Source organism: Triplophysa rosa, linkage group LG6 (assembly GCF_024868665.1).
Source record: "Triplophysa rosa linkage group LG6, Trosa_1v2, whole genome shotgun sequence".
NCBI classification, from domain to species: Eukaryota; Metazoa; Chordata; class Actinopteri; order Cypriniformes; family Nemacheilidae; genus Triplophysa; species Triplophysa rosa.
The window spans coordinates 10,916,997-10,944,121 of NC_079895.1; the positions used below are offsets into that span (position 1 = coordinate 10,916,997).

The 27,125-nt window shown below is 37.3% G+C and overlaps 2 protein-coding genes across 2 annotated transcripts; both read right to left on the reverse strand.

Annotated features, from left to right (window-relative positions):
- Positions 1-471: 471 nt before the first annotated feature.
- phf11 (PHD finger protein 11) lies at positions 472-11,254 on the reverse strand. The gene is made up of 21 exons (XM_057335561.1): positions 10,921-11,254; positions 8,192-8,296; positions 7,940-8,073; positions 7,809-7,849; positions 7,481-7,569; positions 7,056-7,078; positions 6,777-6,835; positions 6,605-6,690; positions 6,281-6,306; positions 5,861-5,892; positions 5,631-5,704; positions 5,232-5,254; positions 5,073-5,125; positions 4,857-4,942; positions 3,097-3,125; positions 2,771-2,802; positions 2,644-2,675; positions 2,379-2,469; positions 1,775-2,293; positions 1,619-1,690; positions 472-1,421 (listed from the first exon to the last, which is right to left on the reverse strand). The coding sequence occupies exons 1-21, from the start codon at positions 11,050-11,052 to the stop codon at positions 1,336-1,338; spliced, it is 1,824 nt and encodes a 607-aa protein (XP_057191544.1). The 5' UTR covers positions 11,053-11,254; the 3' UTR covers positions 472-1,335.
- Positions 11,255-12,829: 1,575 nt separating this feature from the next.
- mcf2lb (mcf.2 cell line derived transforming sequence-like b) lies at positions 12,830-26,908 on the reverse strand. The gene is made up of 29 exons (XM_057336477.1): positions 26,473-26,908; positions 24,719-24,802; positions 23,131-23,245; positions 22,958-23,048; positions 22,619-22,732; positions 22,395-22,511; positions 21,741-21,890; positions 21,516-21,640; positions 20,534-20,648; positions 20,299-20,418; positions 19,990-20,181; positions 19,475-19,666; positions 19,043-19,187; positions 18,794-18,905; positions 18,625-18,691; positions 18,302-18,417; positions 17,966-18,035; positions 17,769-17,861; positions 17,529-17,621; positions 17,245-17,370; positions 16,136-16,357; positions 15,876-15,968; positions 15,711-15,789; positions 15,545-15,590; positions 15,341-15,462; positions 15,012-15,077; positions 14,504-14,599; positions 13,912-14,018; positions 12,830-13,832 (listed from the first exon to the last, which is right to left on the reverse strand). The coding sequence occupies exons 1-29, from the start codon at positions 26,564-26,566 to the stop codon at positions 13,755-13,757; spliced, it is 3,240 nt and encodes a 1,079-aa protein (XP_057192460.1). The 5' UTR covers positions 26,567-26,908; the 3' UTR covers positions 12,830-13,754.
- Positions 26,909-27,125: the final 217 nt, after the last annotated feature.

The window sequence follows — 27,125 nt, forward strand, 5'->3', positions numbered from 1 at the left end:
TGTATACAACTTTTATTTATCTTTCAGGGATATGGTGTTAGTTTTTCACTATTAGTTCCAAAAATTATGGATGCATCTAGTTTCTAATTGGTTAAACTCGTGGCATTAGAACTCACCCCATGTTACTCCCTCGGTCTTCCTTTTTATTGTCTTGACGTCTCAGCATGCCAAAACATAAGTCATGACAGACAGAGATTCAGCAGATATTTTGAGAAAAGATTAAATTAGGTGCACAGCATTTATTTGGCCATCACACCTTTAGGCTGTATATCTTTAACAGATGACAATAGTTTACTGTTTATAATTGTGTGATTAACAAACTGAAGCCTACAATCTGTGTTTGTTTTCTAAAATGTATAGGGTGAAACATAACATGTAAAGTGTTTGTTAAAAAATTTTTTAAATAAGAAAACAATGCTTGTAAAAATTGGTTGTTAAATTTAAACAAATTAATTATAAAAATAATTTAATAATAAACTGGGAGTAAATATAGCAAGTGTATATAAATAAATATATTGATCTTTACATTATTACAGTATATTGCTAAATAAACATCTGCTTATCATACATTATAGTATTTATACTTTGAGCCTTAAAAAGACTTCTTAAGGAAAAATATAGATGATATATAGATGTAAAAAAGCTAACCAACAACATTGAATAGCTAGTGAAAACTCACCGAAGTTCACGCAGTGTTTTGCATTTAAAAAACTTTACAGACTACACAGACATGATCTTCTAGAGTTTGGCTACTTATTAACTACGGAAAATCAGAACGATCTATTTTTAGTGAACAACTTAGTTCACACAAAAATGAAAATTCTGTCATGAATTACTCACTCTCTAGTTGTTCCAAATATGTATTTCTTTGTTGCACCTATTGTATTATTGCCCCTGTGACATATCGCTTTATTGTTTCCTAAATTCTCTGTAAGTCGACAAATGTTGACAATAATAAAATGTTGACAATAAAACAAAATGGTAGGTATATTTTTGACAATAAAACAAAATGGTAGGTATATTTTTGACAATAAAACAAAATGGTAGGTATATTTTTGACAATAAAACAAAATGGTAGGTATATTTTTTATAAGACATTTCTGTTGTGATTAATTTTTGAAACATAAAAATTCGATTTTTATAAAACTTAAACACAAAAAAGATAACAGTTATTGCACAAGGTCACTCTAACATTTAAACATTTTATGTTCCAAAAAATTACTAAAACTAACTCTTGCTCACTGACAGCTAAAAGTAAACAAAATGTAACACTAACAAACCTATGAACCACAATGTGTGACACAACCTTGCAGTTCTACACATCAGAATATTAGACTAATTTAGACTGAATCTGAGGACAGCTCTGGCATCTCTCAGCGCTGCCATTTTCCTCAGCAATTCCCGTTCCTGCTTCTCCAGGTCTAGAAACACAAAGAGCAAAGCATCAGCAAGCAAAAATATCACAGTGCAAAGATTTTATAATGCTAACTACTGCAATGCACATATTTAAGATCAGGAGATAGTCTGAGAATTTAAGAAAGTCACAACTAATATGACTAGTGGAGGGATGCAGGTCATATGATGCTGGTCATAGTGAAAAGCAACCGAAATATTGTACCTTGTTCAAGCTGAGTTATAATTGTAGGTAGTCGTCCAGATGCCTCTAATACCTTCAGAGCAACATCAAAATCTGTGGAATTTTCAAAAGCGATCACGGTTTAGCAGTTGTATTAACCCACCCTTTAGCAGATTTTTACAGAGGCTGCTCTCTCACCCTGCTGAGTGGCTTCCCGTGACTGTATCCGTTGTCTTATGCTGTTCAGCTGAGATACCAGTTCTGAGAAGATTTCTTCAGTGCATCCGGCCTCATTACATTTAGCCCAGAATGTTGTGGCGCTGGACTCCAAGCTCATCATGGCATCCACATCATTAGCATCCGAGGTGCCAGGATGATGTGACGCGGACGCCGCTTCCGGAGGAGAACGTTCTGCTGGGTGATCCGTAATGATGTGAGATGCTGAAAGTGGTTGTATTGCGGATGGTAATGCTTCTGGAAAGTCTGATGTGGGGCTTTGTAGCTGATCGGTGGGACCGCTGTCTGAGCGTTCTTGTTGGGGCATGTGGTCAGCGGAACCAGGAAAGGCCGGGTCAGTGTTTGGAGCTTTGGGCTCTGAGGCAGTTATGTTTGTCGATGTTGTATCTCCAGGTTCAGGTTCAGGAGTGACAGAACCGGGTGAGGTACACACATCAGCCGTGACGGGCCTGGAAGGTGAACAAGGGTCTAAACTGTTCTCTGAAAGGCAAAGAGAGCATATGAACAAATCAGCCCATTTGTTTACTGAAATGTCAGCAGTGAGACAAGCCAAGAGAACATGTACCTGATTCCATCGAGGGCCCTGAGTCCATGATAACTGTGCATTCAACAGTGACATTGTAAGGTCCTGATGGTAACAAACTTTGAGATACATCCTGACAGACAGAGAAAGAGCATCGTAAGCAATGTACAGCTGGTTTGAGTCAAAATTATATATTAAATCAAGAGAGAAAAACGTAGTGTTGAATAAAGTAATCAGAATAAAGTATTCTAATGAGTCACAAGACATTACTGTGTGTAAATCACTCTAAGTGTAGAGATGCACTCACTGAATCAATGTCAGTATCATCACCATCATCTCCTGAAAACAACAAGTGTTTTTACAAAAATAAAAAACTTGATTTTTATTATATTTGTATTTTTTAAGATACACACACAGATAGTGTTTATGTATACCTGTGGGTAATGAATTGAGTGCCTCACAGGGTCTGCAATGAGACAGTAAAATTCAATGATAATGTTCTTACAGACATTTGCTATGTTAACCATTATTTTTGCCAAGATGACAGCACTGTCTTCAGAAACGTTTTTAACAGCATTAACAATAATGCTAGAATGTGTAGTATATTGTCAGAAACTATGGTTGTCTATCTATGGCATGACTATCTATTCTTGTAAAACTAATAACAAACTACAGTGGTGTCTAAACACATGATTCAAGAGTAAAATGAAGAATAAAACTTCTGTTACTTAGATTGATAGGCGAACGGAAATAAACATACCTTGTATTTTCAGTCACAGGAGTTGAATGCTATTAAAAGGGAACAGTGAGCTACAATTGAACAAGATTCACAAGCACCCAGTTGGGTTTGATGCAAATCAGAATGTAAATTCATGTAGGGCTGTCAAACGATTAATCGCGATTAACTGCATCCAGAATAAAAGTTTGTGTTTTCATAATATATGCCTGTGTCCTGTGCATATTATTTTTTTATTTATAAACACATACATGCATATATTTAAGAAAAATATACGAGATAAAAATGTATAAACGTTTATTTATTATATTGGTAAATCTAAATAGATTAGTGCTGTCAATCGATTTAAAAAATGTATCTGATTAATCACACATTTTTTCTGATTAATCGCACATAACATTAATGTTTTAAAATGTACTTTTAAATTCTAATAATTTCACATTTAATCTTCAAATTAATGTAGAAACAACAGATTTCTTTAACAGCATCATTTTATGAATGAAAGCCAACATTCTGATATTAGTACTGCAACTGATGTCTCTATTAAATTTATATAGTTTTTTTTACATTATATTCTTTACGCTGATCTGATGTCACTCCCATTTTCACAACTCTTTGCATTAATATAAGATTTTATTTAACACGTTTTGAAGTCTGTGCTTACGAAAATGCTAGACAAAACAGGCTTTCTGGCATAATCTTGCATGGTTTTGGTCATTCAAGCACGAAAGAGAATTTAATACTGGTGTGCTGTCTGACAGAGATTCACTGACGCAGCCTTCAGCCCGTGACTGTATACACCAGACTGGACCTCGCGTTGCGTTTTGCCGCGTCCCACAGTTTAGAAGCTGTCTATCTTCAATGAACGCCTCAAAGCAACTCTTTCAAATCACGCTTAAGTGGTTTAAAAGTCTGTACATGAATAAGAGCGTGATTATAAAATTATTAAATATTTTTAACACGTTAATCTGAAAAAAAAAACGTAATCGCATGTGTTAACGCGTTAACGTTGACAGCCCTAAAATAAATACATCTAAATATTTCCTAAATGTATATACATGTATGTGTATGCTTTTGTGTTTATAAATACAAAATTTATATGCACAGTACACATATATTATGTTAACAAAAACTTTTATTCTGGATGCGATTAATCATGATTATACCGCGGGGCTGTTGAATGCTTCAATATGATTGGTTGACAAACGTTATGGGTATGCATTAACTTTCAGTAAATGGACACCTATGAAGGTGTTCCAGGTCTGCTGACCGCATTACAGTTCCATTTCACTTCACCAAGTTTAAATAACTATTTATATAATTATATTATATATATATATATATTACTATAGTGTAGCCTAAAGGCCATCACCTCACACAGCACACTGCTCTTGATCTGACATCAAACTTTACTGTTAATGGAAACGCGTGCACAGTTTCGTTTCAATAAACAAAACAAAATTCATAAACAACATAGAAATACATATACTGAAATCGAATAAATAAAATAACTAAATAGAAAAACCTACTGGTTCGTTTTCCTCTTCATGCTGCCTATGACTGATAACAAATATATTTTGATAGACCTACTCTTTCAAAAGTTTGCGTGACTCCGCTTCGCGGCCGCATTTCCACCTCGGGGTGTGCATTAACTTTTGAATAATTGAACGGCCCTTCAATTATTCCTTACTTAATCGTTTGACAGCCCTAGATTAGCATGAAGCCATAGAACCTGTATGTATGTAGACATTTAAAATGATCACAGTTTAATATGTGCCACTTACATTGTGCTGTGTTGGAGAGGTGCATCCCCATGCATGTGGCACTACTGGTGAAACTACAGGATTAGTGCTGGTCTCAAGTTCATCATCTAAATGACATAAAATATGACAACATATATATAAAATATGACAAACTTACATTTTACACAAGTCAAGAAAAACTTTTATTGTGATGTTGAATTAGCATTAGAAAATAGTAATATAACCAATAACAAATACCTGAGTCAAGTACTGACAACTTCTTTTTCTTCCTTCTGGGAGTTTCTGGTGAACTAAAAGCATTCAATAAACATGTTGACAATATTTTTTGATTAAAAGGTTAAGAGTGAGTTTGGACACACACACACACACGCGCGCGCGCGCACGCACTATACTTACGCTGTTGGTGAATCAAATTCAATCTGTTAAAAAATACAAAGGAAAGGGAAATTAAATTGTTGTTGGCAACTTTTCTCTAAAAGTATTTCTGGAAAGGTCATATCTGTGTGAGTGCATTAGATCTGTTTGATTCTATTTAAGTAAAACATTCATCATTGTGTTACTACTGTACATTTCTTAAACTGCCATTAATTCCTAGATAATGTGCTATCCAGCATCCTCCAAAATATTTTGATTGATCTAATCGCATTCAATAACTATTTTTTGCTTCTTTACTATATTAAACATTAAATCTGCGTAATAGTTAAAAGTTTATACTTCTGATGCGGAAGATCCTGTAATAAGGAAAACCCCATGTGTTTTATGTGATAGAAGTGTATGTGTGTTATGTGTGCTGACCCTCTTGTTAAATTGTCTTGGATTGTCACCATTACAGCCATTCAAACGAGATGCTGTGGCCCTATTAACCAAACCTAATAAACACACAAACAGCATGAATGTAACAGAAACACTTCTGTACAGGTGAAATAAATAAACCAATAAGAGTGTCATCAACAGCACAGGGAACCAATGCTTTAACCTCTGTTTTACCTTATTTACAAAAATAAAAATATTGTATTAATCTGTACCTGTAGATGGTAGATTGAGATTTTCACTGGGCCTGAAGTGAAACAGGTCAAATCTCTTAGGGAATTCACAGACAACAGCTTTTACAAGATAACTCTTGGCTGTAGTCTTGATCCTATCTCACCCTACAGTATGTTTATTGCTGTTTCTTTAGATGAATAAAAGAGTAGTTCACCTTCAAAATGGAAATTCTGTCATCATTTAAACACAAAAGAAGATATTTTGAAGAATGTTGTTAACAGCCCCCCCACTCACTTGCATTGGTTACAATCGAAGTGAATAGGGGGCTGGGCTGTTCTGTTACCAACATTTCAACAGTCATACAGGTTTTAAATGACAAGAGGGCATGTAAATGATGACAGAATTTTCATTTTGAAGGTGAACTACTCCTTTAAGTAAATCATACCATAGGTAAAACATACCTTGCACCTTGAGCCATAGGAATTGACTGTAATTAAAAATGAACAAAGATGCATCAATAAATAACATTCAAAAAGACTCTGTCTAACCTGAATCAGTCTAATGAGTTTGATGGGTCCAAATTTGCTTTACTACTGACTGGATGTTTAAATGACAACGTGTAGCCAAAAACACACAAAAAAATCAAATTATGTTGCAACAAATAGCTTTTTTGTTCATGGCCTACCTTTCGCAATCACATAATTTTGTACAAGTTTTGAATATTACCATTATGTTATGCCACTTGGTGAATACAGACACAAACTGTTTTACAATAAAACACTTACATTGTGCTGTTTTGGTGGTGTCGAATCGTCCAGATCTGACTCGACTGGAGCATACATGGGGTCAATGCAGTTCTGAACTTCATCGTCTGAAATTATCATATGAAATTACAATTATTTTCATGTTTATGAAGAAACATAAATTTACTGCCTCTCACTGAACCGTAAACTTGACCTGGGTCGTTAGGTGTTGCCGTGTTATTGGGCTTGTAAGTATTTGCCTGTTCTGATGACCTGAAAGAGCCCAAACAAAGAGCATCTTTAATAATCACACTGCAGTTACTACAGTCCATACTAGACCTCTCAAGATCATACTACAGTCATCCAAGAAAGACTCAGATGGCTGTAAAAATCTGCAGAATTGTAAACTGTATAAACACTAATAAAAATCTACAATTGAAACGGTTTACGCTCATGAAAATAGATGATGATAACACACAAACTGCGCACTCACCCTGAAGATGAATTAGATTCCCTCTATTACCAAGCAGACAAAGAGAAGACACATTTTAATATAGTGCAGGTGGGTCTTTACTAACCACCCACAAACCACTAACTGCTAAATGTGTTTGTGTTTTGAGGTGTATGATTCACTATACTGGAGCAGTGCAGTATAGCCCCGCTAAAGTGTGCCAGATCCCAGCGGTCTGCTGCATCCTCATACCAAACACACAACACGATAAAACTACAGGAACTAAAAATCGGTCTTAACTACATTTCTGGGTGTGTTGATGCCATAAGCATTTTTAATCATTTCAAACTGGGCACATGCATTTGCAGGGAAATAACGTATGAAATGAATGGGCTGAAGTTATTATTAGTGTATTAATGAATGTACTGTATGTATCTATGAAGTGCAAAGTGTTATGTGCTGCTGACCCTGACAGGCCTTCCTCCACGACTGTCTGGTGAGCCACGCCTAGACAGATTCAGACCAGACGGTGACGAAACATCAGATATTACCGAACCTGAAACACAGACTCATTCAATCCTAAACATTTAAATGAGTATTACGTAAAAAAAGCTTTCAATCTCAAGACTGAATACAATCGTTTTGAACATTAGCAATAAACATTGTATTACATAATGCTGTAAAATGCAAACATTTTAAGACATTGGACATTTTATTTATGTCCAAACGTAGCTCATTTATGCCTAAAAACTTGGGCACAGCGTTATTAAACTCATTGTGTCTGAAAAGACTTACTTTCTCGTTTGGATTGTGGATCATGCTTTTCACAGTACAGTCTAAATGGAAACAATCATTAATTTTACTACTATACAACTGTAAAGAATTTAATGGCATCCAAAAGCAGACGTGATTACATATCGTCTTACATATAACGGCCTTCGGCAAGGTCTTCAATGACTCTGGCATTAGCCTCGTTGGCACAGGGATAATGAAACGAGCGCTTACAACGGTTTACTTCACATCCTGCCGTAGCCCCACGTTTCTGGCAGTGGTGACAAACCTACAAATAGACAAACACAAAGCAACTGTCAAAAGTACATCAACACCACCAGGCATGGTTGTGTGGCGCACGTTTACATTACATTGTAATTACAAACAAACAAATGTGTGATACATACTAATTTCCTTCCTCTCCGAACCTCTTGCTTCACATCATGTACAGCGAATCCAAACAGGTCATCATATGTAGGCGAGTTTTTGCAGTAGATTCCTGATGCGTACAACTGTGGACAAAAAAGAGAATAAAATAAACACATAGGACTGACAGGCTTTGCTCTCTTGTTTTTAAAGTGATAGTTCACCCAAAAGTGAAAATTCTGTTCATCATTTACATTTACCCTCTTGTCATTTCAAACCTTAATGACTTTCTTCCGCAAAACACAAAAGAAGATATTTTGAAGAAAGTTGGTAACCAACCAGCCAGTGGTGTAAAGTATTGGAGTAAATGTACTTAGTTACTTTACTTAAGTATCTTTTTGGCTACTTTGTAGTTGTACTGAGTATTAAAGATATTAGCAACTTTTACTCTCTACTTAACTACATTTTTGAACAAGTATATGTACTCTTTACTCCACTACATTTGTAATGACTAATGCAGTTACACATTACATTTTGCATGACACCTATCTTATAATTAATATTGCCATTTACAGGGTAATGAAGGTACTACAATCTTGTGGATTTTGCACTAACTTACAAAAACTTGTCAACAAGGCTTCTTTATATGAATATGAGTGCAGTATCAGGTAGATGTCAATCGCTGGCGGTTTACACAAGGTTAGCCCTTACCCGCTATTTCTACAGTAATATATTGGCAACACTGTTGCCAGCTAGTTACTGTAGGACACACATCTACAAAAGCTCTTATTTTTAAAACTAACTCTTCCTAAATGTGCTCTAAACATGTTTGCTCAAAATTTGACCATGTGGTGGGACTATTGCCATGAAGTGATGTAAACCAGTAAAAAGAATGTATAGTATTTCAATTTTCAAAAGTGGTCTCACATTATATAGACAAAATATTAACCTATAGAATGAGTCGGACACAGAGAAATGAACAATCCACATATGAATCTCAACAATGGTGACAATCAACTGAACAGCTTCATGCTGCAATGCATGCTGGGTACATAGTACAAAACTCATTCATGATTGTTTGTCACCATTGATGAGGTTTGTATGTCAAGTGTCTAACTGTGTCTCAATTGCAAAGAAAGATTTTCTGACAGAGATCTTTCCATTAAAACATGTAATCACTTTACCAAACATATCTTAATAAATCTTAAATGCTATATTATTATTATTTAATGATTGGATTCTTTCAGATGTATCTTCAGTTACTAAGCAAACACAAAGTTGCGGTTCCTGTAAAGTCCCTTTCAGTGTTATTGTATAAGTGTACATTTTAAAGCTACAAGAAAGTCAAAGAGTCCAACCAAAGCAAACACTGATCGCCATAATGGTGACTTAAAACATAATTGAACCACTATGAACTCGAGTTAAATCTCAATAAGATCTTACACAGATGACAGAAATAAAGTGAAAGTGGTGTCTGTAATATGTGAAGATGTTATTGATGTTTGTGTTTAATTCTCCTCTGGTGAAATCTTGACAGATTTATTGTGTTCATCTGTTATTTACACTTGTTCATCTAAGACTGTGTGACTTAAGTGCGTTAATAGATTCTTTAATAATGTATCTTCAAACAGCCATTGCAGTAGTTTACTGTAAAACACCTACAGTAACTAGCAGGCAACAGTGTTGCCAATATATTACTGTAGAAATGGCAGGTAAGGGCTAACAGTGTATGTGAAATGAGGACATGACTGCAGCTGGCGATGAGGCCCAAACCAGCATGTCCAGTGCAAAAAGGCTTTGACTTTTTAATTCTACTTAACATTATTTTATTTATCTGTTATATTGAAGAGACCTTTTTGAAGGACTTTGGTTTACTTATGAGCACTTGAGCTTAAATGAGACTTAGGGTGTTTGTAATGACGTAGGTTATGGTGTCGACCATGATTTGTTGCAATTTTGAGGTGTTCAGTCTTATTATGATTTAAGAAAATAAATGCGATTGCTCACCTCACAAATCAACTGTTTCTAGTTTTTCACTGATGTGTCTCTTAAGTGTTGAGGACTAGTGCTGCTTTGAGCCTACATTCAGTATGAGTAAAATACTCAAGTACTGTTCAAATCAGATACTCAAAGACTTTTACTCAAGTCGTTTTGGAATTGGTGACTTGTAACTTGTAATGGAGTAATTTTCACTGCAAGGTATCTGTACTTTTACTTAAGTATGGTTTTCAGGTACTCTTTACACCTCTGCAACCAGCACTGTTGTACTGTACACTATTGTATGGACACAAAACCAATGCAAGTGAATGGGGTCCAGTTAACAACATTTCTCAAAATATCTTCTGTGTGTTCTGCGGAAGATAGAAAGTCATGCAGGTTTGAAATGACAAAAGGGTGAGTAAATGATGATAGAATTTTGTTTTTGGGTGAACTATCACTTTAAGTCTGGTAATAAATGTTAATGTAAGCTTTCTCAAGTGTGTCTTGCCTGCGCAAAAGCTGAATTTGCACTGCACTGCACTGAACAGAAGTAACTACAGAAACTCACGTTAGTTGGAGACATTTTGCTTAAACTTTTGTCTTATTGTACCTGTGGTTGTAATGTGCGGTTCGTGTATTCTGTATTTTAAAAGAATGATTTCTTGTCGCTACTTATTGTTCTGGTCCTTGCTTCAATGTAAATCTATCTAACATAGTCTATCTTCAATATATGACCACAGTAGTCCCTTAGCAAACACCACTAAGGTTATCCAGTATAAAACTCACTCACAAGACAGTTCTGGTGTGCTGAAATGTCGTCTTTGGATGAGAGAGCTCCGGTGATCTCAGTTTCGTCGGAATTCTTGCACAGTACACAAGAAATCTTAATCTGACGGGGTGTTCGATGTTGATCCGATCCCATGTTGAGCTGCGCGTGTTCACATTCAAATGCCAGGGGCGGGTCACAAATCAGCGCAAGTGAAACTACTTCTGTTTAGTAGTCAAGATTAGTTCTATTACCATGTCACTACTGTAATGTATCGCTGAATGTCACATATCGCTCGCCCGGAATTCACAAACTACGGTTACCTCCGTAAGCAATTATAGCTTTCGATTTCATGTGGCGTTACGCAGACCGATCACAGTATGACATCACAGTCACGCGAGAGCAAACTGCTTCGTACGCTTTCGAGTCGCTCTCGCGGTAGTTGCCGATCGTTCTGCGCAACGTCGCATGCCATGATTTTTTATTGCGTTTCCTTTTCATGACACCGGTTTTGACTAGACGCAGACGGGATACAGCTACCTCCACTGGGCATGCGCACTTCAAAACCGCATACTTTTAGTCACGCTAAAAATAGTTGATTAATTTTTTTTTATTATTGTAAGGTTCGGTTTAGGGTTGGGGTACGTTAGGTGTAGGCGTTAGCTAATGTAATGTGTTGTAATTATATGGCGAGATTTTGCACCACTTCCTGCCGTAGCTGTATCCCTTCTAGCAACAACAACCCTATCAACCAGCTGGGCGGTGGGCGCGCTGGCCTTTGAAACCATAGAAATCAAAACTAGATGCCCATTCAAGCGCTCCAGGCAGGTAGACGTGTCCGCCATCTTGTAACGGCCCACTGACGTCACTCACAGTTTGCTAGACTGCCACAACGCCTGTTTTAATTCCCGAAAATTGGATACTCTTTCGTTGTTGTCATTTGTTAGTGTAGCAAATATAATGTTTGAGTTTGCACAACAACAAATATATTTTCGTCAGTTTGCTCTTGAATGTTAACGAACCGTCTTGGCAGGGTTGCCAGATCTGTGAAAAAATCCTTCACGAGCCAAAAGTCCCTGGTCCAAATAACAATAAAATCATTTTAAGATTTACGACGATATAACTAAATTATTCTGCTCTTAACCCATGGATAAAACAAACCGGAGAAACAGTTACAATTTCAACACAGACGGACTCGAACCGTTCCAATATGGCGGACGACCTATAAGAGGGTATGCATTGACGTCACTTTCCCACGTGAACACGCCGGGACACGCTCCCTTGAGTGGTAAAACTAATGCAACATGGCTGTATTCAATAGGTGGAACAAAAAACGGGACTAAAACACGCAATTATTTGCTGAAACTACAAGCAGCTGGACTCCACGGTGATCCTTATGACTACCGTATGAATTACAAAGGAATCAGGTGTTCTTAGACACTGAAATGCGGAATTGCGTTTAATGATAGTGTAACCATTCATTTTGCCCAATGTTTTACCACTCAAGCAAGCGCGTTGCGGTGTTCTGCCAATTTATGCTACCCTGTCAAATTTTGCTACCTCCATACAAAACAGGACTAACCCCAACCCAACTCTTACACCTAAGTTACCCCTCCCCCAACCCAATCAAGAGGGTAGCAAAATTCTATGGGTAGCATAAATTGACAGAACACCGGCGTGCTCACTTGGGAAAGTAGGTCCCGCGCATACCCTCTATAGCTGCCCATAGAAAGAAACAGATGCTAATGCGGCATCTAGTTTTGATATCTATGTTTGAAACCATACTGACGGGTTAGACGCATGCGCACTACGACTGTATTGTCATTATGCCATAATACACTAGACCAACAGAGGGCAGCACCTCTAACCAAAACAATACATTTAACGCCAAGTTTCGATTTAACCAACGATTAAAAAAACAAAAATAAATAGATGTTTTTTATTTATATATGCATCTATAAAACAAGCTTTTAATATTAGACAAATGTACATAGAAATAACACAGGGTGATCACAGTCACTTTGAGAAACAACATATGCATATATGATATGCTTAGTTACATGTAGGTCCTGATATAACAACTGTTACATGCATTTACATCACAGGACATGACAGTAAACATTCCATTTCCCAGTATGGACACATCAATGTGGCACATACTACTAAATTACTTTGAAGGGATATGAAACATGTATCACAGCCTTAATGAGAGAAAGCATTGGCTCAGGTTTTTCTGTGAATTTCACTGTTCACTTCAAGACCACACTCTAAAAATAATGGTTCCACTGAATTTTTTAAATAAAAATAATTGTATCAGTCAAATTCATCCTTTTTGGCCAATAAACTAAAAATATGCGTGTAGGGAGGCAGAGTTTGTAGCTATTGTGGTTCTTAAAGTGATAGTTCATCCAAAAATAAAATTTCTGTCATCATTTACTCAGCCTCTTTTCATTTCAAACCTTTAGGACTTTCTTTCTTCCACAGAACATAAAAGAAAATAGTTTGAAGAAAGTTGGTCACCGAACAGAACTGGCCCCCATTCACTATTGTATGGACACAAAACCAATGCAAGTAAATGTGTGCCAGTTAACATTCTTCACAATATCTTTTTTTGTGCTCTGCAGCAGAAAGAAAGTCATACAGGTTTGAAATGACAAGAAGGTGAGTAAATGATGACAGAATTTTCATTTTTGGGTGAACTATCACTTTAAAGCAAAGTTTTAAATAGGTGCTGAATAATTTACAAATGTATTAACACCATTTTGATAATCATGGTTTTTAATATCACGGTTAAAGTGAATATCAGTATATTGTGATATCCCTAGAGTACAGTATATGATGGATACACACACGCACAATTATTTCTCAAGATTCTCTGTTTCTTCAGAACACTGGATTTCTTCTTCTGTCCACACCGGTAGTGGTTCATCTTCACACTGAAATAAAGAGGACAAACAAAACGTTACAAACATGACTCCCGTTTACAGAAAGACAAAAACTACCGTGGTCTCGTACCTTTTTCTCTTCTTTCTCCTCGTCGGGGTCAGAGGTCACATGCTCCTCAGCACTATAGTATCCGTCACACTCAATGGCATCCAGCGAGAGAGATCCTTTAGTCCATCCTGGGAAAAAGGCAAAAAGATATTTGAGGAAAAGACACTAACAAAGACGGGAGAGTTAGAGTTTGTGAGACTTTGTATTGCTGAACAAGTAAACACAAATGAGAAGCATAAAGAACAGAAAATCCGCTACTGAAACCTCACCGTGACAGACAGGAGACAGACCAGTGACCAATTCCCAGACACAGAGCGCGAGCATGCGTGTATGTGTTAATAGGAATGTTTGAACATTTCTGGGTTTAAAACAAGTTAATTTCCATTTCCACAGAAAATAATTATAAGCAAAGTGCAGTGATGCACAGATACTGTCAATACAGCCTAACTTGTATTAAACCCAGTACATTCTTTTAAGGACAAAGACTTGGTTGATAGGCTAGGCTAGACAAGTTAGCACCTTCCAGTAAGCATCAGATGAGACACACATACAGTCTACAAGAACATGCCACACTAGTAACGCCTCATAGAATTATGCGTGCATGTTCACATACGTGTGTACTCAGTATGTGTACTTCTCCTACGATTCTGAAACAGGCTTGATGTACTGAACCACCTGACTCCGCCCAAGTTAGGGTGTGACCCTGTTTCTGAGAGGAAGATAGCCAATCAGAATGCTTCTCAGTCAGTAGCTGCATGCCCTAAGGTACGGTCTCATTTCAAAAATTATTTTAGATAAAAATGTCACACATCATTAGTTTATGCCTCACGTTCAGATCTTTGTTGGTGTCATTGCAAAACTTTAAAGGGTTTTAGTCATAAAACTCAGAAAAATCAATTCCATCATCATTTACACACAATCATATTAGTTTAAAACAAACGATCTTTTGTAAACGATTCCTTCTTTTTCTACTATCATTCTTCCGACAGCCTTGCATACGGTTCAGTTTGGTGTCTTAGTGATAATGAATCAGTGATTTTTAACAACAGTCATTGTCTATTTTTATTTTTATCCATGTGAATAGCAGATATGAAGTACAAAAGAGCATCCTAGAGGCATACCTAGAGGCGTAGGGTCACTCCGGATATCCTGTCGTTTTGGTTTTGTCTCTGACCTGCAAGAAGACCCTGTAAACCACCAAAGAAACGAAAGAAGTTAAAGGGACAGTTCAGAAAAAATGGTCAATTCTCTCCTTATGTATCTCTAAACCTTAATCTTCCACCCCTCGTTTGCATACAGCGGAAGAAAAACTTGAGAGACTGGATATTCTGCTAAATATCTCCCAGACATCTCAGACATGGTTTGTGTGACATGCTGGTGGGCAGATGAAGATGTAAGTTTAATTTTTGCTTGAACATTGAGAGCCAGAAGAGTTCTTTTATTTACATACCTTTTACTCTCTCTGTCGTTCTAGGATGTGGAACGTTCTCAGGTTCTGTGCCCTTTTCCTCTTCTATCTTCTGTTTCTCCACTCCTCCACTTCTGACACTCATATGTTCACCTTTCACCAGTCTGAAGATATTTTGTATTTCATGCAGTGAAATAAGCTCAAGTTATCTTAAATCTTTATGTGTTATCATATGTATAAACATACCTGCTGGTTGAGCTGTTCTGATCAGGAACCTTTTGCTGACGTGCTTCTGCATAACACAAACACAAATTAGATGTTTCTATGTGCTAATGTTGGATTGGTGTTTTGGTTGATCAATGTCTACTGGAATGCATGACATACTGCACATGTCATTATTTATAAATCATACCTTTGCAGGCCTCCAGCTGTCCTGTCAGAAGCTTCCGGATTTCTGTCACCCAGATGGTCTTAATCTCCTCAGAGGCGGCCTACGGCACCACAAAGGCACATAAGAACCTCAAAATAAATTGGAGCACGAAATCTCCATGCACACATACACACATGCTTTGCTCACCTGTACCGTGTACACTTCATCCCTTGAACTGGACCAGATCTCAAACTTCTTGCTGTCCCCTTTAGCCTGTTCTGTTATTCCAATAGCACTCATCTAACACAGGATAAAAACAGATTTTTGTACATTTTTTATGCACTTTTAAATTAGGCAATGCATAAATATACATTTTATAACAAATATATTATGTTAGTATGATTGCACAGAAAATATACAATACATCACTGACCTCTATGTTCAGAACTAATGTTACAAACACTCACGCTGAGCTCCTGTTTGAAGCTGTAGGAGGGGGCTTTCTCATAACCCTCCCCACTCTCCTCTCGTCTCTTACAGAAGAGCAGAGCTTTCTCGTGCAGAAACAGGTGTCTTTGCATGGGCTTAAACCTTGCGAGCTCCATCACTTTCACGTGACCTCTCTTATGCTCCGCCCACACGCTGAATGACCCCTGCATCAGCAGGCGACCCAGGTCTGCAAGGTTACTCTGCATGGAAACACAAATAAAGTTGAACTGTTGAAGTCTAGTTTATATTACACAGTATTAAAAAGACTGTGATATTCAGCAAAGTAATGGAGATGGGTCTGATTACCTCTCTGACTAACTATGGGTCTTTAAGATATTTTTGGGTGAAGCATTCCTTTAATAATTAATTGGTTCAAAATAATATACGGTTGGGGGAAAAATAAGAGACCATTCCAAATTTTAATTCAATCAGCATTTCTGTGAAAGACTGACAGCATGACAAGATGCATAAAAACTGTGATAAGAATTGAGGTTATCACATTTTTTTAAACTTTTTCTAAACACATGTAGAAACATTACAGTTTTATTGCCCAAAAGTGAATATAAACTTGTTTTCTTTGCAGTATTTCAGGTCTGAAAAAATACAGAGCATCTTTTCTGTTATTTAATCTGTTTCTTCAGTTTTTGTTTTCTGCAAATAAATGCAAATAGAAAGAATATTTTTGTGTGAAACTTGGGAGAAATATTGTTCGTAGTTCACAGAATGAAACAAAAATGATAATTTTACCTAAACGCATACAAAACAAATAGTAAATTCTGAAAAACTGAAAATAATTTTGAAATGGCCTCTTAATTTTTTGTGGCTGTATATCTAAGTGAAAGTGAAAGTGACCTATTAGTCAGATATGGTGACCCATACCTGAAATGTGACCTCTGCTTTTAACCCATCCAGAGAGTAGTGAAGGCAAGTAGGGGTAAGGTGCCTTGCTCAAGGGCACCTCAGTCGTTACCTGCCGGCCCTGGGAAACGAACCGGCAACCTTCTGGTCACAAGTCCGACTCTCTAACCATTAGGCCACGACTGCCCCACATATAAGGTATATGTCCATTGAGATAAATGTGTTTCACCTCATATCCAGTGATAGCGATAAGATGCATCGAGTCATTTACAGCCTTCAGGATGCCCAGTAGGGAGGAAAGAGCCGCCTGCAGCTCCACCAACCCCTCGCAGCCTTTGCTATATTTAATCATCTCCTAAAACACAGATAACATGCTGTTTTCAATTTCCTCTTTGACAAACAATTATAATCACATACTGTAACATAATGTACACATAGAATTAAAGAGGCCATATCCCACACAACATTCAACAGCAAAGAACACGATCACATAACCACACACACACATTGTACCTTCACCAGCAGCTGGTACTTAGTAATCCTCTGCACAGGTTTTAGTAAGTAGGAGTCCAGCCCCAATTTGTGCTCGAGTTTCCTCTGACACTCCTAAGGGTGTATTGGTATAACATGTCACACAGAATACTCCACTATATACTTGTCATGCATACGGAAAACTGACAACCCATAAAATTGCACAAATAGTATGAGTAGTGTGCAGCATACAATTTAAATACATGCTTGTGTGCATAGTACCTGGAAGAAGGCACAGTCAGAGCACTGCCTCCAGAGACTCTCAGAGCGAGGCTTATTGTGACAGTATTTCTCATATATCTGCAGCTCACCCATCTAAACAATCACATTGGCCAAACATTTCACAAAATAAATCACATCAGGTCTTTAAAATAGTGTGTACTTAACTTTTTGACTTCATACTAATTATTTAAACTCACCCCGTCCAGAAAGCATCGTCCCACAAGCTCAGGGCAGTCAGTGTACGTCTCGAGTTCAATGAGGAATATTCTAAGAGAGAGGACAAGAGAAAGGATGAAAACACTAACTGCATTTAGCCTAAACCGCATTAGCCTTTTAAAAGGGTCTTTTTCTGTAATATTCACTTTTAATGCCTGTCAAGCTTTCTCACAAAAACAAAAGGTTTGTGTTGTGAATTGTGAAAATGAGTTTGTCTACACAGTAATATCTTTTATTTCAAAAGAGAAATGTCCCCTAAATGATTTACATCGAATGCTTATTCATGCTTCCAATCCACTCCACCAGATGGCGCTCACCTTTTGTGGAAATTATAAATCTCCTGCATGTTCCCAAATAACACATGTTTTTTGTTCTGTAGAGCTGAAGGGATGAGAGGAGCCATGGAGGGGTTGTCCATTTCAGCAGCATATCCCTGCAGCACATACAAACACATAATACATTTAACAAGGTGTATAATCAAAAACCAAAGGTTATACTTGCTCTTTAAAAAAGCTTCCTGCTCAGTCTATATGACTGATACAAACGTTCAATATATGGCCCTTTAAATTAATTTTAGGATACCTTCATAAATAAAATGATGTAATTGATCTAGTATGAACAAACCGCTATATTCACTCACCTGCAAAACACACATAAGTTCTTCTACATACGCCCGCTCTGTTTCCAGTAACTCATTCATAACATGTCTGTGAACAAACATACACACACACTTTATTTTAATGACTATAGAATAGGTGGTTGACAGGCTTATAAGGTCTTTCCCCTATGACCTTTGACCTTGAACAGACCTGCGGAGCACAGCGAGGGTCTCCTCCTCCTCAGATACAGAGGCGTTGCGGCTGCTCCTGTCAACCTGATCACAGCTTACCTGCACGCAGATGCTCTCAGGATCTCTGTGAGCTGAGAAAAGGAAGGAAATAATGCATTCGTCTCCAAAAGTAACAAAGCACATGGTTTGAAGATCCACTAAAAACTAGCTTAGAAAAACTTCAGTGGGATAGAAAAAGCAGCAAAATGAGATGGATTGATGAAGACACCTGGAGATGAGAGTGACTCCGGTCGAGGGGCGACAGGCTGAACTGGCCGTGTTTGCTTGGCTGCTAGTTTCTTTAGACTAACCCTCCTCCTCTCAAACATCTCTTGTAGTGAGGCTTTTTTCTCAAAAAGTCGGTTTACCTGCTCCTGTAACACACACATAAGATTTATATAGAGTTTGCTAACCAAATATATGAATACATCGACATGAACAAATGAGGCAATTGACCAAAGACCTATAATTAAAATAAACAAAGATTTATGTTTATGAATTTTGTAAGTTTTTTCTTTACAAATTAAATAATCAAGACATTGAGGAAAGTGTTTCTCTTGCTTTCATTTTGTGTCATCCTGGTGTTTAAGAATTTAAACTGAAGTGAGTTTAAATTACAAGTGAATTGGATATTTTATGCTATGAAGTCATATTTCCTCACCCTGAGCTCAGTGTCCAGAATGCTCTCATATTCAACCCAAACTGTGTTGATGTCCGATTGCTGCTTCTCATTGGCTGTCTCCAGGTAACTCTCCAGTTCTGACAGTGCCGACTCCGCCCCCTCCTGTGACTGGCACTTGTCAAGAGGCTGTGACGCTAGCATGTAAATCCCATCATCACACCATTTACCCATCTGAAAGAACAAGAAAACAAAAGACATGAAATAAAAGAGAAGCTCAGATAAAACAGAAACGATATTGTGGTTTGCATGTAGGCTATATATTCATAATTGTACGTGTTGAATGTACGTCTGACTGTGTGAAGGATTTGCATGTGTAAAAGTAACTGCATGATGTTAACTTCCAGCTAAGAAATTTTAATAAAGTAATATCTGTGAGGTAGTTTATAGCATGTCTAAAATTAAGGTAATATATTATTGCTGGAATCCAACTGTTAAATAAATTGTGTGTGTGATAATATAACTGGGCTAATAAGTGTGCATGCATTTAGAATCACCATGTCCAGTCGTTTGTGTAGCTCTGTAGCTTGTGTCAACATAGTCCTCTTGTCATTGAGCTCTTGGGTGAGTTTATCTGCGATTCTTTGAAGTTCACTGCATTTCACTGCAACACTGCCATCAACGTTCTGACTGCTGTCAATCAAACCTTTGCCCTCAGCAACCAGGGACCTAACTCTGTCCAGCACTTCCTGTAGAGAAGAGAAGTGTGTTCACAAGGTTTATGAAACATTTGCAAGCCAACAGGAACGATATATGCATGCACACATACAGTATATGTCTGTATAATAAAGTGGGCGGAGACTCACACAAGTCTTTTCTTCCTGATTGGCCAACTCTTCGAGGAGGTGTTCTGTTTGGGTGTGGCTTATTCCAACATCTGAAAAAGCATTCAGTGTGTCTGTAGCCTGCTCAAATTCTGTCCGCACCTACAATAAGACAGATAAAATAAAACGGTGTATAAATACTGTAAGTAAATTCGGATGTATTGCAATAATACGAAAAGTAGATGAAAATGCAATAAAATTTGATTTTAAGCAAAACCTGCTGAAAGTTGTGCTCAAACTGGCAGAGTTTCAAGTACAATTCCAGCTTATTTTGATGCTGAAACCAGAAGTCATCGAACGCTGTGGAGCTCTCATTTAACTGGGATAAAAGCCTGAGCGATAAAGAGAATAAGAGCTGTTGTAAAATCTCAATTTACATGATCTATAACAATGTAGCAGGGTGTTGATGAAATGTCTCTTTAAAAGCTTTTAAGCACATCTGAATTCATTTTCCAGACAGTAACAATACGTTTTCCATTTCATTCTGTTTTGTTTGGATATTGGAGGATGTCTAGATAATGTATTTTTATAGACAGTTTTAAAGTAACAACAAACATTACTGCGCATGCATGCTTCTGTGGCCCAAATTTAACTTCCGGTACACATCTGCAAGGAATGTCCCTGCAGATTATTTCTGATAACAAGCAAAAGAAATAACAAGTAAATTACATTAGCTAGCAAGTTAAAAGTATGTCTAGCCAGTACTATTTGGGTTACCAGTGGAACCGTTACGCTAAACTTAAACGTGACAAATTTACACCAATTCAACAAAATGTTTATTTAAAAAAATTATACACAATAAAATTAAACAATTTGTTTATTTATTACAACTATTAAACAATAAAATATTCATATTAATTCATATTAATATAAATTAAATATAAATAGTTTAGTTTAAATAGTATCAGGGTTGGACTGCGAAGATAATACGTCCGTCTAAGCGGCCAACGCCTCCGTTACGGCCCCCATACGTTAGCGGCAAACGCGTCCGTTACGGCTGCATACGTTAGCGGCCAACCAGGAAAACGCAAGGTAAGCCAGATGGCCAGTCCGCCCCTGAATAGTATTATTAGCCACTAGCCAGACCGATAAACAGACACAGACCGGAAGTTAACTTTGGGCCAGGCGCTTGCGTCCGATGAAACCGTCTATAGTCAGATGTGAATTCTTCTTGAGAAAGTTCCAGAAAGTCAACAGGCCTGTGCACTATAGCGAGGTTCTCCAGCTGATCGGGGTTTAGACTACTATCGGGATCTCTACGCACAGGTTCTCTAATGTTTTCCAGAAGTCCCCGTCCCTGGCTGAGAACTCCTGCCATCTCTTCCTAAATAGAAAACAATGAAGATTTTGTAATCACCAAGATTATTATTCTATAAACTAAAGTGAGTTGATACATATAGGTTTGAGAAATGTTTGATGAATACTTTCAGACTCTCTTTCCTGCTGGTGTGTGTGTTCAGCAGATTGTTGGCTGTTTGGAGGTTTTCAGGAAGTTCTGTTTCTGCTAGTTCCCTCCCAAACACTTGCAGTCTGTGAGCCATCCTCTTCACTAATGCAGCAAAGCTTTCGAGATCCTACACACACAAAGAAACCACAGATATACATGATGCATATTTTACTGTGTCATTTTGTATATATTGTGTGCTTTTTTTACTGTAGAGGTATTGTAGCAGTGTCTCTCGGGTGTCTGTGTTAAAGGAATAGTTCTCCTAAAACTAAAACGACTAACCCCCAGGTTCTTGGAAGCCTGTATGATACGATAATAATGATTTAAAGGGGAATGTCCATTGTTCTCATTGTCTGTGAATGTCAATTGTCCATACAGTTAAAGTGAATGGTCAGGTGAGATTTTTAAGGCTAAATTTGAAGCAAATGACGTCACGCAAATCTATTGTATGACTACAACAGAATAGTAGAATAAATCACACAAATCATATGCACTACTGTTATGTTGCTATTGTACCTATTTTGAAGCCTGGAAAGCTCTGGTCCCCATTAACCTTTGCTGTTTGAAGTGTGAGTAACAGGGCAAGACATTTTTGGCTGAACTATCCCTTTAAGATGTGTTTTGTTCTTACGGTGCGATGTGTGATCCAGGTCTTGTGACAGTAGTATTGAGAGCCACCCAGTTCTTGTGTCAGCTGACTCCGCTCAATATAAGAGTGCAGATCAGCCACTGAGCTCAGCATGATAACCTTCAACACACACACACACACACACACACACACACACACACACAAGGTGACAGTCACACACAGGTGTGCACTGTATACACACAACAACAACTGCTTAGGCTACTTACCGGCACCTTAAAGTCATCTCTGTGTATTTTGAAGAACACATCCGACAGTGTTCGCTGCAGTATGGCACTGGGTCTCAGCACCAGAACAAGCTGAAGATTACCAGGAAACCAGCCCTACACACAAAGAAAAAATAAAATGTTATTTCTAAAACTATGGACGTTATTATATAAAGGTGCATTTTGTAGTGTATTAAAAATTACATTCAAAAGACAAGCTAGACAAGAACAATAACAACCATTTTAACCTTCGAACTCCTTTGTGTGAAACATAAAATCTGCATGGAACGACTGTTAAAGTCTGACAAGTAAAGGACATGCAACCGAGTCAGTAGGACTTACTGAGATCCGCAATAATGTTCCCTTTAAACAAGTCCATCGATCCCTGCGTCTGTCGATCACTACAATAAAGCCAACTCCTGCTGCACTCAGACTGATGAGGACACATGCACATGTTAGTGCTGTCAACATGTATGATTTGTATAACAGTCATAAGCATGTGTGTGTGTTTTTACCTTGGAACACTTGTCAGGTAGGTGAGAACATTACGAAAGTCTTGTTCTGCAATTTCAGAAAATGAAGGGAATTCTGGGAAGATTATAATAGGGCTACCATCCTGTCCTCTTCCTCCTCGAGTGCAGAAAAAGAAATATGGAGAATCAAAGAGGAGAAATCTGCTCCTGTTTTATGTGCAAACAGCAAAGGGCAATAAACGTCACCAATGGTGTGCTTTGTCTTGTGTTGGCAGCATCAGAAATCTTAAACAGGCAGCCAATAAAAATCTGCTCACACCACCTCTACGCTTTATCTTTATATGATGCTATTGTTACTGAACAACAAATGTTATAGAGCACTATGACAGCCCCAAAACAATATGATTTATTTTTTACTACCAGTCTTAATAACATATATTGGTGAATTAATTACGATTTACTCCTTGTGGGGTTTAACCAGCATCCCAATGGTTACCAATCCTAAATGTATAGAGATACTCGACAAAGCAAACACCATAAATATATAAATAAGTTAGAACTGAAATGTCATTACTATTAATATTATACTAGTTATATAATGTTATTTTTAGCATTTCCTCCGGGAAATAAACTCTGATCATAACAATGTATATATCTAGACTCAGAAACGTCACTTTAGACTCTGTGTGCACCTACTCCTACAAATCAGGAGGGAGATACATGGTGACATTTGGGTGGTAAGAGGGCGATGATGGAATGAGAACGACAGACAGAAAGAAAGCCACTGGCTAAAGCTCATGTGACAAAAATATAAATTTGGCAAGTCATGCCTTCTTCTCCCTGTCTCCATGACAACAGGACAGAGATTGTGCGATCATCGTTTACTCTGGTCTGTTCAGTTTAACGGTTGCACACCTGTCAGCCAAAACAACGCACATTTTCATAACACAGATACTGTATGTGTTTGCTTGTACATGCATGAACACATCAAACATCCTCGGCAGACAGGAGCAGGAATTTATGGGAGGTAAATTTTGACTAACAAATCTACACACACACTCTCATTCACATATACTGTGGTGTTACAATCTGTTATATATTCAAATAGGCCCCTGGATGAGTTAAACTATAAGCATGTTTTTTACTAACAAACTTTTGTACTTAGAAGGAATAAAAATAAACACAAACCTAATGATTAAGTAGGACAATGATATTACACTATTATGTAACACTGTGTATAAACAAAACCATTAATGTGCATAACATAGATCCAATAATTTAAATGAGAATCTGCTGAGAAACATCACAACACCAATGACTACCATAGTAGGAAATTTATAATTAAATAAATTAATTTTTTCTGTTGAACACAAACAGTTCTGGGGCACTTTCGACTGTTTGGTTACAAGCATTCTTCCAATATCGTTCATCAGAACAAAGAAACTTATACAGATTTGCTATGACACGAGGGTAAGTAAATGATTTTTTTTACCTTTTAGTTCATTTCAAAATCTCTGACTACAAAATCAAGAGACATCCAAGAAGGAGAAAGAATTTTCTCTCCATTGCTGTCTCGGAGAAAATTTTAATTTTTTTGTCTATTGGCCCTTACAAAAAATAAAAAAGTTACCTGAAAGGTAAGCAAACTGTTTCTTGAGCTCGGTGATGATGTCAGCAGCGAAGAGAGGGCTGGACTCCTTCTGCATGATCTCATCTGTAACAAACACACACAGACACACTAATATTATGTCCACACACGCGTCCTAGTTCGGTTGTGTTGTTTGGGCTAAAAACTAAGACTTATCAAGAACTATCCTACAATATCACTCTTTATATGTCACGCTTAAAACATTTGTCTGCAAAACATTAACAAATAGGTGGAAAGCACCTTATCTTTCTTGCCTTTATAGTATCATAAGGTGAAATAAACCACATGTGATTTAGTGGCCCAGAGTCTGCCCTTACTAATATATTACCTGTCCTCAGTGTATTGTGTCTTTGGCTGGTGTACATTACCAAAAGTGCAGGTGAACCTTGCCTAAAGCAATTCCCATGCTCTGGTCAATAGAAGATCAGAAAAAAAACTAGTACTAGGTGATTTCCTAGTACTGAAGTCTCAACCAAAACCACAACACCTTCACCCCAGGATATGGAACACAGACAAATATGATCTTAGATACATATTTGCTCAAAAAGAAGTACATAAAATGACAAGCGTATGGGCTGGTTTGTGATGGGGAATGATAGCATAGAGCCCCCTTAAACACCAGAAAACCAGCAGTCCAAACATAATATGCTGGTGATTTCAATAGACTGAGTGAGGAAAAGGAATATTTTACCCCAAAATTACCCTCTTGCCACTTCAAACCTGTATTTCTTTCTTTTTTCTGCAAAACACAACAGAAGATATTTTTAAAAATGTCCGCAACCCCATTGACTGTGATTGTATGGACAATGTATTTCTTATTGTATTTTTCAAAATCTTTGTGTTCCAGGTTTTGAAGACATTTTTATATTTTTTTGGGTAAACTATTACTTTATGATACAGGACAATTCGTATAATAATCCATAACACAAATGGCTCAAAAGTAGGGCTGCATAACGCGACTCGCGACTAATCATTTGCAAAATAAAAGTTTTTGTTTACATAATATACAGTATGTACATTTACTTTATATAATTATTTATATATAAATACACACACATATGCATGTATATGTTTAAGAAATATAAAAAAATGTGTTATTACATTTATATTATATAAATATTGAATATATAAAAAAATCTTAAAATGAAACATGCATGTGTATTTATTTATACATAATTATTATAAACAGTAGCTTACATGCACATATATTATGTAAACAAAACTGTTTCTTTTGCAAATTATTAGTCGCAACTAATCATTATGCAGCCCTACTCAAAAGTATCCTTTGGTTTAAGTATAACTTTTGACATAACATGTATACCATGTTGACTGTTTATAACTGCAGAAATAAGAATTTTGGCTGATAACCTGTGCCACTTGTCTTAAAAGCGACACTTCAAAGAGAACCACAGAAGAGACATGAAAAGGGCTAAAATACATTCACTGCCCACTCTTGTTCTTTTAAAATAAGAGTGTTTTGTCCCATTGGAGTCAGGTTCTCCCCCTTAGGATGTTCGCACTGAACAGAAAGACACATTTCAAATGACTTTAATGCCATCTCACAGATGTATCATTCGCACCTGCTACAGCCCATCCATTCACAATGACACATATTACCAAAGGGCTACTGGGCTAAAAAACAGAATTAACAAATAAAATGAAAATAAAATGACAGACAATACAAGTAAAGACAGAGGATGATTTGCCAGAGAGACGAAATCCCCATCCTCACTTACTGTGTAACCAGTGGCAACAGCGGGTTAAGTTGTAATATTTTTCAACTTCTGCTAAAGGAATGCACACAGTTCTCCCTCTGTTCTGTATATCCATGACTCTGGAGTTCACTGATTCTGATTCTGTTGCTCGTCCGCATGAACTCTCTGGTTGTGTTGTAACCTTAAGCAGCAACTTCAGAATGAGCTACCTGACACAGGTGCAACAATGAATGACTTCCTCTCTCTCTCTCTCTCCCCTTATTTCCACCCCTCACCCAGACTTCCTGGACCCATCACACACATACACTCCCACATGCACAGGTTCTCTACATCACCTATAATTTTCATAAATGTTAACCGTGATGGATCACTGACTGTATTGAACTACCTTCCTTCTTTACAGTCCTTTGTTTTGTTGCTCTCCTTGTGTCTGCATGTGGATAAGCACAATCACCCACAAATGAGTTTAGCAGCCCCTCACAAGGAGCCCCTTCCCCCTCACATGAATGAATGAAATCCTGTGTGTGTGAATGCGATCTGATCTTGCTGAGACATGTAAGACTGAATTCAGACACCAAACAACTCAGAAGGTATTTAAACTAGCAGATAACTTTTAAAGCAGAACTCTCTAGCTCCCTTTTTACTTTCATATACACAAACAAAAGCACATGTAC

What these genes read in the sequence shown, in the direction of transcription:
- mcf2lb (XM_057336477.1), bottom strand. Translation starts at nt 26,566, where the DNA reads ATGGATATACAGAACAGAGGGAGAACTGTGTGCATTCCTTTAGCAGAA. An exon ending in AACTTATGTGTGTTTTGCAG is followed by an intron (nt 18,418 to 18,624) that starts GTGAGTGAATAT and finishes TATGTGCTGCAG; the next exon opens with GGATATGCTGCTGAAATGGA. An exon ending in AACGACAGAGAGAGTAAAAG is followed by an intron (nt 15,078 to 15,340) that starts GTATGTAAATAA and finishes GGTGGTTTACAG; the next exon opens with GGTCTTCTTGCAGGTCAGAG.
- phf11 (XM_057335561.1), bottom strand. Translation starts at nt 11,052, where the DNA reads ATGGGATCGGATCAACATCGAACACCCCGTCAGATTAAGATTTCTTGT. An exon ending in ACTCAATTCATTACCCACAG is followed by an intron (nt 2,676 to 2,770) that starts GTATACATAAAC and finishes TGTTGTTTTCAG; the next exon opens with GAGATGATGGTGATGATACT. An exon ending in AGGGCCCTCGATGGAATCAG is followed by an intron (nt 2,294 to 2,378) that starts GTACATGTTCTC and finishes TTTGCCTTTCAG; the next exon opens with AGAACAGTTTAGACCCTTGT.